The sequence below is a fragment of the Sinohyriopsis cumingii genome, chromosome 10, assembly GCF_028554795.1.
Source record: "Sinohyriopsis cumingii isolate HCF-2022 chromosome 10, ASM2855479v2, whole genome shotgun sequence".
Lineage (NCBI taxonomy): Eukaryota > Metazoa > Mollusca > Bivalvia > Unionida > Unionidae > Sinohyriopsis > Sinohyriopsis cumingii.
The window spans coordinates 26062233-26080247 of record NC_142970.1 but is presented as its reverse complement, the minus strand read 5'-3'; the positions used below and the strand labels follow the sequence as shown (position 1 = coordinate 26080247).

The 18015-nt window shown below is 37.4% G+C and overlaps 1 protein-coding gene across 1 annotated transcript in view; it reads right to left on the bottom strand.

Moving 5' to 3' along the window:
- Positions 1-10744, bottom strand: part of LOC149789780 (uncharacterized) — an 82728-nt gene extending 71984 nt beyond the window's left edge. The window contains exon 1 of the mRNA XM_089973121.1: positions 9316-10744. Within this exon, the coding sequence (XP_089829247.1) occupies positions 9316-10556 (1241 nt within the window). The 5' untranslated portion in view covers positions 10557-10744. The remainder of the gene's footprint in view (positions 1-9315) is intronic.
- Between the last annotated feature and the right edge of the window lie 7271 nt (positions 10745-18015).

Genomic DNA, 18015 nt, shown 5'->3' with positions numbered 1-18015 from the left:
TTCCCTCGTTTTTCTCCACGTGGTCTAAAGTGATGCCTTCCTGCTCCCAGTATTTCTCTTTGAATTTATTTTGTTTCTTCCGGAGTGTGGCACCTGTAAGGAGAGCCGCTCCTTCTTGTTTGAACTTCAAAAAGATATCCACGTAGTCTGTGAAAATGCCTTTCTGAGTTTGGTCACCCTCATGGTATTTTTCTGTTTTGGGAAAGTAGTAAATTTCGTACACTTCTAGCAGTTGGTATCCGAGGTCCAGAGCTTTAAACTATTCCACCCAAACCCACGTTCCCGTCAAGGCGCGTTCATCCTGGGAGTGCTTACAAGGTCGGTCTTGGTTGAACGTCTCTGCACAAGTACGGCACAAATGACACGAATGTTTTCCTTTGCAATGGTCGGGTTAAACGGGATGGTACAAATGTATGGGAGGCAAGACTTTAAATTTGATGAATCCTTCGTTCTGTTGAATGTTGTCCAGGTCGATGGGTTTCGTCAGCAATTAAGAGTGCCTTGCGAGAAAGGGCAAATATGTGTGCACGTAAGGATACAACAAACAACACGTCCAGGTATTCGATTTCTTCTCATTTCTTTTCGTCGGTGTGGTACAGCGAACAGGTGGCATTCGTCCGTCGTCCGCACAAACTGTCCAGCTGGTTCATTGGGTTAACCACAGTGTAACTTTCCACAATGCCTTTAAACAAGGGATGGATTTTCAAACAGTGATCGTACTCGTGTTCCCACATTTCCACCACTTGGCATCCTTGCTGTTCTAACTTCATGCGCCACTGATAGGTGGCCTGGCACAAGTCTTCCATGGTCCGTTGTAAAAATTGATTTTTAGTCTCACGTTGACGGTAGCTGATGGGACATCAGTGAAATAAGCAACTGTTAAACTCGTACACGATCTTGGGGTTCTAGCCATCCATCAAATACGTTCCGAGAGTCTTTTCGTCTACTCCGTTGCAGGCGTGTTGGATCCATTTGTCTTACTTGTCGCACAAGTAATATAGCCAGCGTAGGGATTTGACCAGGGCTTTTTGGGGCATGAATCTTTGGCGGTACATTAAGGAACACGCTTTGGCAATGTCCACGTCCGATATACAATACTTTAACATTTATTCCTGAAAATCGAAGTTGTCCGAATCTTGAGTCAGGTATCAAGTGTAGAAAGCTTCTCGTTGTTCGGTACGAAAGTTTTCGGGATTGTAGTAGTAAGCCTCAGGCAAATAGGGTAGAACGGCGTGTTCATTGGCTTCGGTACTGAAAAAGTGCGGACAATAACCTTTGGTGACTTCTGCCAATCCAAACGTTTTAGGCATCCAACTCATTGGCATGGCCAAGTTAACTCATCGAATCTTTAGACTTCACTTGTCGCATCTGGAAATGATTTTGGCTTCGTTCAAAGTCACTTTAGGACTTTGGGTACTTTGTTCACTATAGTATCTCAAAAGGAACTGTCCATCGCATCTCGATAATTTATAAGCCATTACCGTGACATAGCGATGACAATCTCCGTAACGTTCGATGTCCTCTTGGCTCCACGTCTCTTCGATGGGCTATAAGATCCATTGGGCGAAATCGGCTAGCATGTTCGGTTCCCGAAAGATTATTTTACGTCCGCCAGGAATCTTGCTGAAGTGAGGGCAATGACTAAAGATATGCTCTTGGATGCACTTCTCGCACGCTCGATGAGCCACACAGAAATAAGGAATGTTAATGACAGTCTCTGGCATGCATTCGAAATCAAAAATGATGAAACCGCCTTTCTTCTGCTTATCTTCTTCCTCTTGATGCTTGGAATGGTCTTTTTGAATAGAACAAATGTGGCATAGTTTCATTCCTGAAAATATCCGAGCCATGGCATTATTCTGCATATCACTTGTCCACAAGTAGGGCATGTTCTCAGCATTTGATAAGCACCTATCCGCTGTGAACCCCGCGTCTTCAGATGTTGGTAACAGGCAGTGCTGACAAAAGTTTGCTGACAAGCAGAGCAAGGCATTTGTTATTGTCCTTCGACTAGATAGGGTTTAGAAGAAAAACGTCCCTGACATTTCGATTCACTATGCTTGTGTTGGTCTCGATAATTATAATAATAGTCACATTTCTCACAGTAATAACTGTTTCCAAGGAATGGGGCGATACTGGTAATGGCATAAAACTATTTGGTGTGATGATAGACGTGATTTTTTTCCCGTCTTTGAAGTCTTTGCCTGGAAACAACAGAGGTCCGCGCACTTCTTGAGGATGCACTTTCAAGGTGAAACATGGAGCGAGGACATCTTGTATTTTTTATATTTCAGGAATTCTATAAGATGTGTCTTTGGATAGCCCCGCTTGCTGTAGTAAGAGTTCTTCTTCTTTTTGTTGTTTGACTCGGTTCGAATTTTTAATAGTTTGCCAAGCTCTTTTCTATTCTACCGTGTAGTTCTTTTCGGCATACATTCGTCCCACCACGATGGCATGGGATAAATACATCTTGTCTTGAGGGTTATTAATTCGGACGAATCACATTCGGAGATCCAAAGTTCGTCCACCAATAACATCATTTTGCGTCCTGTCCCTTGGTGAAGAGAAACATGAACCATGAAGAGTGTCGCTTTTCCATCGGTGATCTGAAACTTATGTGGTAGTCCTCTTCAGGGTTTGCTAATGGTGGTGAACTTTGGATGAGTGTAGACTCTCTAGGTCTGGATTCTGGCTCACGTCATCTTCAAAATCTCTGGCATGAATTTGAGCCAAGACTTCAGCTACTGTGCGAGGCGATAAGTCACGTTTTGTCTCTTACTTTCTTCTCCTTTCTCCATGGAATGATATGATCGTTTCATCTTGACTGCACAATGTCAAATGGCTGCATTTTAAACGCTATGGGTCCCTATATCAATGTCAGACCAGTGACTTTCCTATATAAAGGGTAATTGACTTCCCTTCCAGTATTCAAATCACTCTCAAATCTACCAGAACTATGGAAGAGCCAACACATATCGAACTTCTGATCAGAGGTTTGCTAGGTGTCATACGAAAGTTTTCTTCAGGCAAGCCGACGGACTACTCACTCTCCTTTCTAGATATATGTCGAGATAATTGCTATATCTATAAGAGGAAAGAGCATTGGGCTACAGAATGTTCATACCATCAAAAAAGCAAAACACGTGTCAGAAGAGACAAAAGTCAATATACATGTTATCATTTTTAAGAGAAAGGACATTGGTCTTCAGAATGCCCTAAGAAACAACAGGAACAAGAGGAAGAGAGGAGTTCTGAACAGGAAGAAGAGGTACCCTCCCAAAAAGGAAGAACCCATACACATCCAGAAAGAGAAAACAAGAGAAGAAAAGAAGACGAGGAGAAAGTAAAGAAGAGGAGGAAAAACCTGTGAAAGTGAAGAATTTCAACAAAGAAAGAGAAATTTATAAGACACAAAAGAAGTCTGTGAACTTTCTAAAGTGTTGTGTTGTGAACTGGATTGTAAAATTTGTACCACGATATAACAGAAAGAAAACGTAAGTATCTTTTGGTTTTTATTTTTTAGAATCAAGACCTGCACTCACGGACTCACACACATTCATCATGGACAAAAAAGAGATTTTGAGTTTTAATTGATTTTGACAAAATGAATACTATCTCTTTTCGAGAGAAGTGGGTGGCCCTGAAAAGGACCGTTGGGTGTTTGTTTTTTATTTAAAAATAATTCATGAACGGGAAGCAATCTGTTTTATTTGTCTTAAGCATTTGCCGCGGCCAACTTCTGGACCTATTCCTGTTGATGATTTGGTAGAAATCACTAGGGATGGTATATCCGGTGTAGTAACATGGTTGGGCTGTTTGGCTCAGTAAGGTCTTTTTCTCTTGGGCCATAATAAAGAAGTCTGATACATTTGTTTCAGACTCCTTAACTCTGCTAAAATGTCTAAGGATACCGTCTCCGTTTCACTTTCACTATCCTTCATCTTTCCTGGACCTTGTTTCTTCTCTGCTGCTTCTTCTTCCTGTGGTTTCCTTCCTCTTGCTCTTCTTCTTTACGCAGTTGATGTTGAAAGAGAAAAGCTTATTCTGCTTTTTTAAGCTGCTGTAAAATTTTCTCCAATTCTTCTTTCTGTCCTGTTTAAAATCCCCGACGTGTGGTAAGGAAGGAGAAGGTGGCAATTGTGCTGGTACCACGATTAATCCTTTTGAAGAAGGGAGAAAATCCCCTAAATCCCAATTAAAATCGGTCTCTTCTGGAAGAAGGAGCGTTTTGACTTTGATAGACACTGCTATGCCATCACCTTTCGTCTCCACGGCCTGTGCATCCAAATTCATCATCTTCTTATTTTCTGTCATGTTTGAAAACTCTGTCACTGTGCACAGACGCTAGGGCATCTATATAGGGAATGTGATGTCACAGGCATCTCTCTTCGAATTGGAATACAGACTCTGCACTGTGACTTAATTTGTAATACGTATTGGGATTGGTGAGAAAAAAAAAAAAAACTCAATCCATTTCGATGCGCTCTTCCACTATAAATAACCCCTGTTCACTTCATTCACTTCACCTATTCTAGTCACAAGATGTGGACTAATGTTGAATCATCTACTCTTGCATCTTTAATGCTGTTCTGTACGGACTTACCCATGTATGTCAAATCATTATGGACAGGGGCGTATTAACCATTAAGCAGACTAAGCACGTGCTTAGGGCACCAGGGCCAAAAGGGGCACCACAAAGTTGAGAAAAGGGTGAAAAGAAAAAAAAAACGAATGAAGATTTGTAAAAATTTTTTATAAAAGTAGTGCAAATTGATCATAATGTTCTGTTTCTTGATCATGGTGCACCCTAGGGTTATCTTCCCAGGTGTACGTGGAAAGGAGGGGGGCAACAAGATTTGTCAGTGCTTAGGGCACCAGTGAGCCTTAATCCGCCCCTGATCATGGACAATCATCCGGATCACCGATACGAGCATTTGGAAAAGAAGGATCTATGTGGAAAGACAAGGCCATTTAAAGAGAGTCCTCATCTACAGTCCAGAATTCAGAAGAAGTTTTAGGAAGAGAAGACCTATGTGATGCCCTCTACGTTAACAGAATGGTGTTAGCAAATAATAAACAAAAATAAAAAAAACAACGGCCTTTTTAGGGCCGCTCATGTGTCTCGAAAATATTAGCTTTCTTGCCTAAAACACTTAAAATCTTGCCTAAAACATTTGTTTAGTCGATTTTATAGTTTAGGTTTTGACAGACTGATGTTCGTCAGTCTATGTATGTATTATAACTATGTTTACCCAAGAGTAGGTCGTATTCAAGTCAGACCCTTGCAACGTTGTTGCCATGTCCAGTACTGTGACATCACCTTATCTGTTCCATTCCTATTAAACCCAACATTCCCTTGTCCATAAACAGCCCCAATATTCCCCATGTTAAATTCACATTGTCTGTTAAAAGCCCCGATGGGGTCTGAAAAACCTTGTTTGTAAACAGCCCCAAGGTGGTCTGTAATGTATTTTCCATATGTCCGTAAACAGCCCCCCTTCACTACTAATCTTTCTAAATCCCCATTTAATATCATTGCAATAAGCATAAAATTCTTAATGTTATGGATGCCAAATTCATGAGTATAATTCCAATCATAAAAACTCAGATCGATCAAAAAGCCAAAATTTCCATAAAACATCTTTATCAAAGAGTTTACAATGGTTTTTTTTTAAATATTCTTCAAAGAATAGCTTCTGAAAATCGTATGGAGCCGCCCGTTCTAGTCAACAAGTATTGATTTCCTTACTTGTTCTCAGGTAAGGGACTGACAAAGTCTACCACTGTTCTGCAGTGGTTCAACAAATGGTAGAAACTGAGCCTTAACTCGTTCGGCCCTGGAGGTTTTTGTTGTTTTCGCCTGAAATGCGAGTAGGAAAGACATTTTGGGGGCTATTTCTGAATACATCCTAATACATCTACTTTCATCAGATTTTCCATTGGTCTAATGCCTAGTTGTATTAGAAACATCGTTTTCCATTGGTTATTTCGCCCCCGCATGAGCAGAAGGGTAAAAGTTGTAATTCTTTATTTTTTTTCTTCTTAATGGACCCATATTTTTGTATGGAGACCACTCTTTATTCCAAATGCCCACCTTATCCTAGTTTTTGCAAAGGTTCACCTGTTTGTGTGCAGTTATGATCATTCTGCCTTAGATCTGAGGCCAAATGATCTAAAATCCGGACACAAAATCGGATTCCGATCAGGAGCAAATTTTGGGTGAAAAAAAAAAAGAGTTAAAAAAAATAGGTTTTTCCCTCTGTATTTTGTAGTGCAACTGTAACATCCATATTATTTGGTATCATTGTAGAGCTAAATCTGTCTGCTTCTTTTGTAATACCACCACTTTGGTGTATTTTAAATGACCTTGATGCTGCAGAGCTCGGAAGTAGGGTACATCCTCATCATGCCTACAGGCGGGATTGGGACTGAATGAGTTATATATCTTCTGATTGGGTTTTCCTACCATTTAACAAGTGTGACAGTATTTCATCAAACTTTGACAAACTATTTGACAAAATATTGACTGTTCCTCAGCTTAATAACCACTAGGTTTTAGTCATTTTTAATTAGTTTTTGGACCATTTAAGTTTTTAAAAGAGAAACTTGGCTGAACCAAAGATTCATAAATTAATTTTCTTGGCTATGGCTTGGGTTTTAAATATACATTGTCATCATCATCTTTTTAAGTAGCAAGAACCAGTCTTCTTTAACCTCAGTCAAAAATGAAATTGATAATTCAGCCTGTTGACTAATTCAGCCTGTTGACATAATTCAGCCTGTAGAAATTCAGCCTGTTGACATAATTCAGCCTGTTGACATAATTGAGCCGATTCAATATTTGAAGAGAAATTTACAACTGCCACATACTTTTTTTAACAGTGACATCAGTCTGTCCAAGCTGCTGTATGAAGCATACTTGCCATTTAAAATATTAATCATTTGAAAGACTATATTCAATCTAGGAAACATCATGAAGGGAGTTGTTGCAGGAAAAGAATATTTTTGAGATATCAGAGGTCTAAACGTGTTGCTAGTATTGCCCCAAACATTTATATTTAACAGTCATTGGGGTTATTCTGTTGTTGCACGATGCTTGTATGACATGTTTTAGTCCTAAAAATGGAACTTAAAGGCATAAAATCTGTCGAAGGAAGTTCTTGCATAAAATGAATTTTGGAAGATATTACAACTCTAGAATGACTGTTACTATTCCCCAGTAGGGTCATATTTCACAGATATGGCGGTCAATCCAAGTACTTGCATGATGCCATCTTCAAAATTTACTCTTTGAAACATACCAAGAGAATGACACAAGAATTTATTATTTTAAGGATATCGTACTTACAAAATTTCATCCAAACAAAATATAAGTAAAGGGATATAATATTTTTACGGTTAGTGAAAAGTATGGTACTGTACATACTTATACAAAGGCATACATCTCAGAAAGGTCAAAAAGAAATTTTGCATTGAAATAAAAGTGCTGTTATTATGTGTGGTACAATTACAAACAAGAACAAAGTTTGTTTGTGTTCTTATTTACAGATTTTATAAAGATAAAAAGATATGAAACACTCATATTAACCCTTTACCTCATAGAGCATAGTTACAAAGTGCAGCGCGCTATAAATAGAACACCTGTTACCTATTCGACTCCATATGCACAGGCCTACCTGTTAACTTTTGAGCAAAGTAGCGTATCTTACGTTTAACTGCAATTTGAACCATTTTACAATTTTGGTACACATCTATTATCTGTGTAAAAATTAAAGAGTGAAGTCAGATTGTTATAGCTGTGTAATTATTTTTTACGGAAGAATTTTTTTTATGCTTTAAAATCTTGAGAGAACTCGTTCACTGTCAAGTCAGTGAGACTGCATGACCAACCGTAGCTGCCATTTCTCATACTCGAATTTACAAGTTTTTGTCTGCATCGACATCACTAAGTCATCGAAATTTTATAATTTATAAAAACTAATTGCTGCATTCATCAATATCAGAGCAATTACCTAAGTTATTGAAGCTTTCATAGTTGTATTTCTAATCATGAAAACTTTGTAAGTATTTAATTAAATCTGCGACCTCCATTTTGGAGAGTGGAGATTACAAAACAGTTACTTTAAATAGCAGATATCGACCAGAGCATAAATAGTGACCACATAATCTGAAATGAATGTAGTATTTAATAGGGGGTTTTCCCTGAAGGTGGCTCTGCAAAAACCGGCTTAAAATGGCTCATGTTTGTAGCAGACGTCAAAAGGTGTTTCCATGCGAATTGAGTTGAGACACCAAAAGGTGCTTCCATGCGAATGGAGCAGAGGTGTCAAAAGGAGCTTGCATGAGGTAAAGGGTTAAGAACTAACTGTGTCTGGACACATCTGGATGATGACCTCAGCCTTCAAATGGGTGATGCCTTCAACATCTGCTATCACGTGCATCAGCACTTGAAATAGATGAAGAAATAAAATCTGCTTTAAAATATTTTAACAAACTAATGTATTCATGTGCTTTATTCAATATACCAATATATCAATATACATGAAGAATGTAAAGTATTCTCTCTCTCTACATTACCCATACAATATCATGCTTTTATAGGGAATACAAATCTAATTACAATTCAAATGAAGCAGCTAAAACTGTCTGAAAATCATTTATAACTGCAGCCACTTGTATGTCTCCCATGAGTAGTGTTATCAATCTATCTCTTATTGTATGTCTCCCATGAGTAGTGTTATCAATCTATCTCTTATTGTATGTCTCCCATGAGTAGTGTTATCAATCTATCTCTTATTATAAACTTCTCAAATTGTGCCACAGGCAACTTCTAAGTCTCCAATGAATTATATTATGAATATAGTATACAGTATAAATACAGTATAAATCCCTATCAAATATAGCACAGGCCACAAGCATGGCTCAGATGATGTGTAATCATAACATCCCTCATTATAAAGTCCACTAACTGTAGCACAGGACATATGCATGTCTCCAAAACAAACATTAACGTAAAATTATTAATGATAAATAAAATAAAAAAATGTTAAAATTTTTTAACAAATATTTTGAAAAAACAGTATTTATGTTGTAAATGATATTGAAGATTAAAACATGTCAGACCAAATCGTATTGGAAATGTTCAACATTATTTTAAAATGTGTTAATTTGAAGAAAAAAAAATGTGGAAAGAAAATGATATATATCTTTGTATATCTCATTTTGTTGAAAAATTGTTAAAACTACATTAAAAATCCAAATCACACAAACACACATCACAATGAGTTACCAAACACATGTTGACAAAGATTTTACTTAAATGTTTTTTTTCCTGTATGAATCCTCATGTGCCGTTTTAAATATCCACTCCATCTGAATATTTTATCACACACTACACACTGATATGGTTTTTCTCCAGTATGTATCCTTTTGTGCAGTTTTAAATCTCCACTCTGACTAAACATTTTATCACACACTTCACACTTGAATGGTTTTTCTCCAGTATGCATTCTCATGTGCAGTTTTAAATATGAATTCATACTAAACAATTTGTCACACACTTCACACTTGAATGGTTTTTCACCAGTATGTATCCTCATATGCAATCTGAAATTTCCTCTCTGATTAAACATTCTATCACACACTTCACACTTGAATGGTTTCTCCCCAGTATGAATCCTCATGTGAATATTTAACTGTCGATTGCGACTGAACATCTTATCACAAACCTCACACTTAAACGGTTTTTCTCCAGTATGCATCCTCATGTGAAATTTTAAAAGTTCACTTCGATTAAATAATCTATCACATACTTCACACTTATATGGTTTTTCTCCAGTATGCACCCTCATATGACGTTTAAAAGGTCCATTACGAGTAAACATTTTATCACATACTTCACACATATATGACTTTTCTCCAGGATGAATCCTTATGTGAAGTTTTAAACTTTCATTATCACTAAATTCTATATCACATACTTTACATTTAAATAGTTTTTCTCCAGTATGCATCCGCACGTGAAGTTTTAGATGTCCACTCTGGCTAAACATTTTATTACATATTTCACACTTATATGGTTTTTCTCCAGTATGCATCCTCGTGTGAAGTTTTAAATTTCTACCATGATTAAACACTTTATGACAAACTTTACACTTATATGGTTTTTCTCCTGTATGAATCCTCGTGTGAAGTTTTAAACTTCCACTTACACAAAATTCTGCATCACACATTTTACACTTAAATGGTTTTTCTCCAGTATGAATCCTCATGTGAAGTTCTAAACTTGTACTTACACTAAATTTTCTATCACACACTTCACATTTAAATGGTTTTTCTCCAGTATGTATCCTCGTGTGAACTTTTAAATTTCCGCTCTGACTAAAACTTTTATTACAAATTTCACATTTATATGGTTTTTCTCCAGTATGCATCCTCATGTGAAGTTTTAAATTTCCACTCTGTTTAAATATTTTATCACATACTTCACACTTGAATGTTTTTTCTCCAGGATGAATCCTCATGTGTACTTTTAAATCTCCGCTCCGATTAGACATTTTATCACAGAAGTTAACACTTATATGTTTTTCTTTCTCCAGGATGTATTAGCCCTTAAACTTTCAAAATTTGCAAAAAGATGTTAGGGTAACATGGTCATATTCAGACCAGTAGGGTAATTCCGACCGTGGATGTACGCCCGGTTGTTTACAACAATGATATGTAAATTGCTTGCCGTGTTCATTGCTTTCATTTCTGCACATGCGTATGCAAATTAGTAATGTTTCCAGGCGACGTGGGGATCACGTAGCAAAATGACGTAATCGCCTCATTCTCTCTTCAGCGCGAGGTCAGAAGCGGCATTCATAAAAAATTTAATTCATGACCCTAGTACGGCATCAATCATCCAAGATTTGTATAGCTTTCAATAACATAATAATTATGTTTTCATAGCTTTAAATTAATGCTATGTCTCGCTAACAAAAGTAAAAATTGCACCAGTTTTATGACAATTAAGAAGAGTATACAATAATCTGATACTGGTAGGATTTACCCCAGGTTCTTTTTCATAAGAGGGAAATTTTGACCAAGAACACAAGCTTGAGGAAAATGTAGAGTAATAATTAGTTTGTATTGAACCTTGAAGAAATAAATATTTAATTAAAAACAATAAAATAAAAACTAAAGGTATAAATCTAAACAAATAAAATAAAATGCTACTTATCTCCACAATTATCTTAATAAAAACATCCGTAATCATCTTTGTAACACTTTCGCTTCCTATCTGAAAAAATATAAAAACAATTTAAAGCTTTAAAACCTGTCAAGATATAAAATTGTTTTTTTTTTTTTTTGTTTTTTTTTTTTTTTTTTTTTTTGTTTTTTTTTTTTAATAGATGAAATCTGTATATGTACGGTCCATATATGGTGGTCTGAATTACACAAATGAGAGATCGGAATAAGCCACAACATAGTCAGATTTACTCCCTGCGTATATAGTCATAATAAAATCACTTTTCAGTTAAAAAGCTCAAATTATATGCATTTTGAATAAGGAAACTGGTTGCAAGAAGCCTCCTTGATTGCTTCCCGTAACGTAGTTAGGAACACAGCAGTCGGCTTCAATAATGAAGTTACCGATCCCATGTCAACTACCTCAGTGGTAGGAATATGACCAGATTACCCTAATCACGTGTTTATGTTGTCAGTTGGAATAAGAGGTAGTTGTCTGGATGAAACCTGAACTTTCATAGATTGTTATTGTAAGGATTAGTAAAGTAATCTCAGTGAAACATTAGTCTTCAGTGGTGGAAGTTGTGATTTTTTATTTTAAAAAAATAGGTAGAATTCCTTTGAAAAATATTAAAACATTAGGTAGAATTCGTTTGAAGAATATTAAAGCAAAAAGCCATAGTAAACTCTTAGATAAAGACCTTTTTAGGGAACTTTTGGACTTTTGTTCAATCTAACAAGGGTCATATTTTATGTGTGGAATTTTCCGATATGTTATACATGAATTTGTCATTGAGCACTTTATGAATTCTACTGATCGATATGATAGTAAAAGTGTCTTTAGATTTCATCAGATTTTGATAGGTGATATTGTTTAGATGCCATAAAAGATTGGTACGAGGGAGTTCATTTACTTTTGTTGCAAGTAGGGAATTAGTGTAAGAAGTATCGGAGTCACTTTTCATTAGTTCGGAGTCACTTTTCATTAGTTCGGAGTCACTTTTCATTAGTTCGGAGTCACTTTTCATTAGTTTTAAAATAGTCTGTCCATGGCTCACTGTAGTTCTTCAAATAGAAACATGGTTCAACCAAAGCTTCATGAATTAATCTTCTTGGCTATGGCTTGAGTTTCAAATATACGTTGTAATCATCGACTTTCGAAGTAGCAAGAATTAATCTTCTTTAACCTCGTTAAAATTAAAATTGAGGTTTGACAGAATTACACAAAGAAAAAGATTTCATCCTAGTGATTATCCGAAGTGAATTTTTACTGCCGCCACATAGACTTGTTTTTTAACAGTTACACGAGTTTTTCCCAAATTGCTGTATGATGCATACTTGCCATTTAATAATATTAATCATTTCAAAGGCTATCTTCAAAGTAGGAAAAATCACGAAGGAAAAGAATATTGTTGCGATACCAGAGGTTTAAAAGTGTTGCTACAATTGCCCCATAGAGTTATATTTAAAGTCATGGGGATATTCTACGTTGTTGCACGATGCTTGTATGACATATTTTAGTCCTAAAATATAACTTAAAGGTGCAAGAATGTGTTCAAGGAACTTGCTGCATAAAATGAATATTGGAAGATATTATAACTCTAGAGTGAATGTTACTATTCCCCAGTTGGGTTATATTCCACAGATACGGCGGTCAGTCCGAGTGGGTGAATGATGCTTGCACGCCATATTTGGAATTCACTCTTTGAAAATACTGTTATAAAGGTAGAAAAGTCTTGATCTGTAGAGATAATAAGGCATATATGAATAAATATACCACGAGCATGAAATAAGAATATGTTATTTTAATGATATTGTACTTGCACAGGATGCACCTTCCAGGTCGTCATAATTAATCCTCGAAACACTTTGAACACCGCTAGGTGGGTTTTGGGGTTTTGAGTAGTTCTTGCTTTTTCGTAGTAATATTGAATCGCCCTGATGTTTTGTCCTCCACAGAGCGTATACACATGGAGTTGACATCAGAAAACCTTCCTGACACGCCAAGCAAGATTTCGTCCCTGGACTTCCACGCTTGATCAGAGCATAATTCTGTGCGCAGTACTGTCTCATACATGACTTGTTGCACTTTTGCGTACTACCCTGAGGTAAACACACGCACTTATTCGTCCCACGTAGAGGCATTTTGCTATATAATAGATTAAAGATGTTGCTACACACCAAGCAATTAAAGAAATGACAAAATGAACAATCAATTATAAAAATGGAAGACGGGACTATATTATATATCGTCATTATCATTGGAACGATAGACAGAGGTAAATAACCAAAACAAACCAAAATATACTATCCACACACGAGAAGGTGAAAAACAAACCAAAATATACTCTCCACATACGAGAAGGAGAAAATCAAACCCTAATTACACTATCAAAAACCAAAAGATTTACTATCCACACAAACGTACGCGAACGCTTACAAACCCACAAAATCTATCCACACAAACGACGTATGCGTACTTATGCAAACATACACTCTACTCTCCACACAAACGTACACGAGCTCACACACATACACACACACACACATCAGTTAAAGAGTGAGTGTTTATTTTCACACTACTCCACATTTACAATATTGGCAACTTGAATAGTCTCTTTTCTAGAGATTATGGTTAGCCCTGAAAAGTGCTGTTTTTTAAAACTTGTGTTTCCTACTTGTTCTCATACGTTAAACCCGTGGCCAGCGTGCTTGGAGCTCCAACTCCCAATCCCAATCCTCTGTACGAGGTACTGTGAATAATGGCAATGGTTTCTTTCTTGTTACTGGCCTGACATGACAAATTGGAGTCATCAGGAGGATTATATCTTTCTCCTTCTCTTTCTCTTCTTTCTTCTTTTTCTCCTCTTCCAACTTCATTTCTTCATTCTCCTCCATAGCTAAATCGTCTAGGAGACGCCTGACATTCTCTAGATGCCATTGAAGCTCCAGCAATTTGGTTAGTCTGCTCATCTTCTTTACAGTTGATTAATCGACAATGGGTAGTCAGCACGGACGTGAATGAAAACATTTCTTGTCACCAAAACTTACATAGCCCATATCATTACCCCAATAAACATTGATCGCGTGGACTTAAACACATCATTCATCTTTTCACTTACAATCACTGCAAAAGCAACCATGGTCTAACGTTTTAGCAATTGTCCTTGCAATAGATGATCTTCGATCATGGATTGCTGTCCAACGGGAATAGGGAATGTTTTTACTTCCACGCGTCGTATCGGATACTTGGCGGTCGTTCTGCTCAAAGTGTGACTGATGTCGTTTCCTACTTTGGGTAACACTTCCACACGACGTAGAGCCTGGCTTCTTGATGATTATTTTGTATTCAAATGGAAAGCGACACTGATACGATTCAGTCTCAGGCGGATATCCACCACATTCAACAAATACTTTCTTGCAACCACGTGTCCAAATGCAAACGATTCAACAGTTCTAAACAACGTCCTTGCAGGATGTTCTTTCGACGGTCATTAAACCCCACATTGTGAGGATCGTCATCTGCTGTCATGACTGTGTCGTTAAACGTGTTTTCATCCGCTGTGTCAGGTGTCTATACCACGCAAGCATCCATATGAGTGTTCTTGGTCTCTTTTCCGTACGTCAAGAGATTTTCCCAGTTACGATTGGTAAGGGTAAGTATCCATGCTTCTTCTGAAGAGTTTGATATTCAAGCACAAATCCACTTCATTGAACAAGGAAAGTATGAAATTGTTGACAGGAGCTACTCTAGCAACGGCTCATGGAGGAGAGTTGTCCGCTTTGATTACATTGACTTTCAAGGACCAGTCACTGCTATTCAGATCGATGTATCATTCGGGCTGTCATTTAATGTCAAACTCAAGAGGAGACGGGATGTAATTCGACCCATTGGGATTCTTGCATCGTGATCATAGTGGGTGGCATGGCAAACAGATCCAGTTCCGACTTGGAACGGTCGCAAGAATCTATGTGAATCTTTCTTGTTTTGATGATTTAATAATCAAAAAAGTCAAAGTCTCGGACCATTCTTCTTTTCTTAGTCTTTCTAGCTCTAGAGGTATGAATACTTCTGAAAGGGTGTTTTCTTCGTCGTTTCTGTGGCGTCAGGGAAGCGGGAATGCCTGACTCGGCAGCGCCCACGTCATGTATAGGCATTTCTCGTCGGCCCAAAATGTCTTTGCCCGTTTGCAACAAGACATTTTTTGCCTACTCTCAACAAAGCTTCTTTAGGGTTTTGTTTGAAGATTATGACACTTTGGAGAAATGCTATATCGTGTGTCAATGCGTGCAATCCTCGTGTCACCAGCGGTTTCAACACTGGAGCCACCGAAGAAAGGCAGATTTTAACATATCTCCTAAACCGCGTCTTCTCTGTCGAGCGACGCCTCGGTACCCTGGATACACGACTTACGAGTCGTTAGAGAATCGTTTTCACCGTGACTTTCCCTTTGGTGAATGGAATATTTTGTCAAAGATCTCCTTTTATAGCAATGTTGACAGTGTCAAAATATGACTCGCTGACGGGTAAATAGTGAAGATGTACATATTCGAGGTGAACGTGATAGGTGTTCCCACCTTCCTCGTCAGCGTTCGTGGCAGAATCCACTTTGAAAGGAATGACACTCAGTAACGGCATGGAGGTGTGTCCCACCACGTTTTACTCCACCACATCGGAGTACATAAAGATCAAATTCAGTCCTTGGTTCATTTCTACCGGGGAAAGAAATAACTTGGTAAAAGAATCGTTGTCGGAAATGACTGCTAATTCGCATTTGTCCTCTCCTTTCTTCCTCATCTCCTTGTCACCACCCAAAATATCAAAGAATTCAGGACAAAATAAAATAGACAACACTTACCCTCCTAAATTTTCACCAGTAGGCAACGAGCTACTTTATGGTACTCAATGGTGACACTTTTTCTGAACTCTCCAAAGCTTTAAGAAACACGACATTAAATCTGGAAGCCATTGTGCTCACCAAATGTTGACCACTAAAATAATAGCCTGGGGAAATTATCAAGTGATAGGTCCATTTTTGACTTTGTACGTTATGTGTTTTCATTTTATAATCTACATGGGTATTCAAGTACTTTTGCCTTTTCTCGTCATAAACTTCGACCGTAAAAAAGTTTGATTTAAAAAGATTTTGCGGACTTGCGTCGGGTGAATGATTTCCACCAAAGCCTGGAGCAGAGTGTCCTAAATATGCATAGATACGTCATGTGTCATAAAGTCCGTAGAAGATTCTTGTATTACATCTCCACTGGAATGTAAATTCATTGTATTGTTTGAGTATTAATTTATAAGATTCACTTTACAGGTTTCTTTCACCGTTGGAAATAGGTCTTTCTTTTCCAGCAACAGAATCTTTGTTAATTATGTCAATGTATCCTTTAATTGTTGCCATATCCATGGAATTATAGATATCGCTTATACAATGCGCCAAAAAATCCTTTTCATACCGTGATCATTTCTCAAAGCAGCTGCTTTAAAAAAGGTATTTTGAAGTATCCAGTTTAAACATCAGCCTTGAAACCACTCCGGTGGCCTAGTGGTTAGAGCGTCCACCTCGGATGCGGGAGGTCGTGGGTTCGATCCCCGGCAGTCATACGAAAGACTTACTAAAAATGGTAATAACAGCTGCCTCACTTGGCGCTCAGCATTAAGAGGTTAGTGTTAGGACTGGTAGGTCCTGTGTCAGGATAATGTGACTTGGTAGGACATCATGCCACATGTCTGTGGCATGATGCCCCAGTGCTAGACATCACAATAAACTGCCACACTGCAGACATCGTAGCGATATGTCTGAAAAATTGTTAGAAGCTACGTTACAAATCCAAACCACACATACTCACACACACATCAATCTTGAGGAAAATGTAGCCATTTGCTTGCATTTAAAAATGTGTACAATATTATATATGCTACACTTGAATTATTTTTCTTACTACAATCGAAGACTTATAAAATTTGCAAACTGAATAAATGAACAAATATTGGCTACAATCTTGTCCCTTGCGATGTCTTTATTATCAATGATATCAAAACATATTTCAAACATTTTCTTTAATTGAATACATTAATAGTTTTCTTGATTTCACTTTGCACAGGTCAGCAATCTTCACAGAGTATAAAGTCATGTGAAAGATGTACACTGATAACATATATGACATTCAGTAAATATCAGTTATGCTGTTCTTAAATCAGCATGGTACAGCTTTTTAGACCTGCTTTAAGTCGATTATGACAATGCCATAGTATGCCCCCATTATGACCCAGATCAAGATACCATAGTAATGGATCCAACATAAGGAGTATTTCGAAAGGAAATTGTATCATGGAAAAATATACTGTCGTTCAATAGCACAGGTGACAAACCATACGATACAAAAGACGCAGACAGTTAATAATGTGAGAGAATGTTTCCATTTCTGTATATCTTGTATTTTTATCGGTGACAGTGTGAGTAGTAAATGGGGTCACTTTAGGGACAATGGGACTTAGCATTAAAAAACACCCTGGGTCACTTTAGGGACAATGGAAATTTAACATGGAGAAAAATCGTGGGTCACTTTAGGGACAATGGGAATTTAACATAGAGTTTGGGTCTGTCTAGGGACAAGGGAAATTAACATGGGGGAATAGAGTTTGGGTTTGTCTAGGGACAAGGGGAATTGAATATGGGATTTGTTTTTTTTTTTAAATTTAAATTTAAATTTAAATTTAAAAAAGGGGTAGGCAATGGAAAGGCTATCTCTTTTCGAGAAATATGGCTGGCCCTGAAA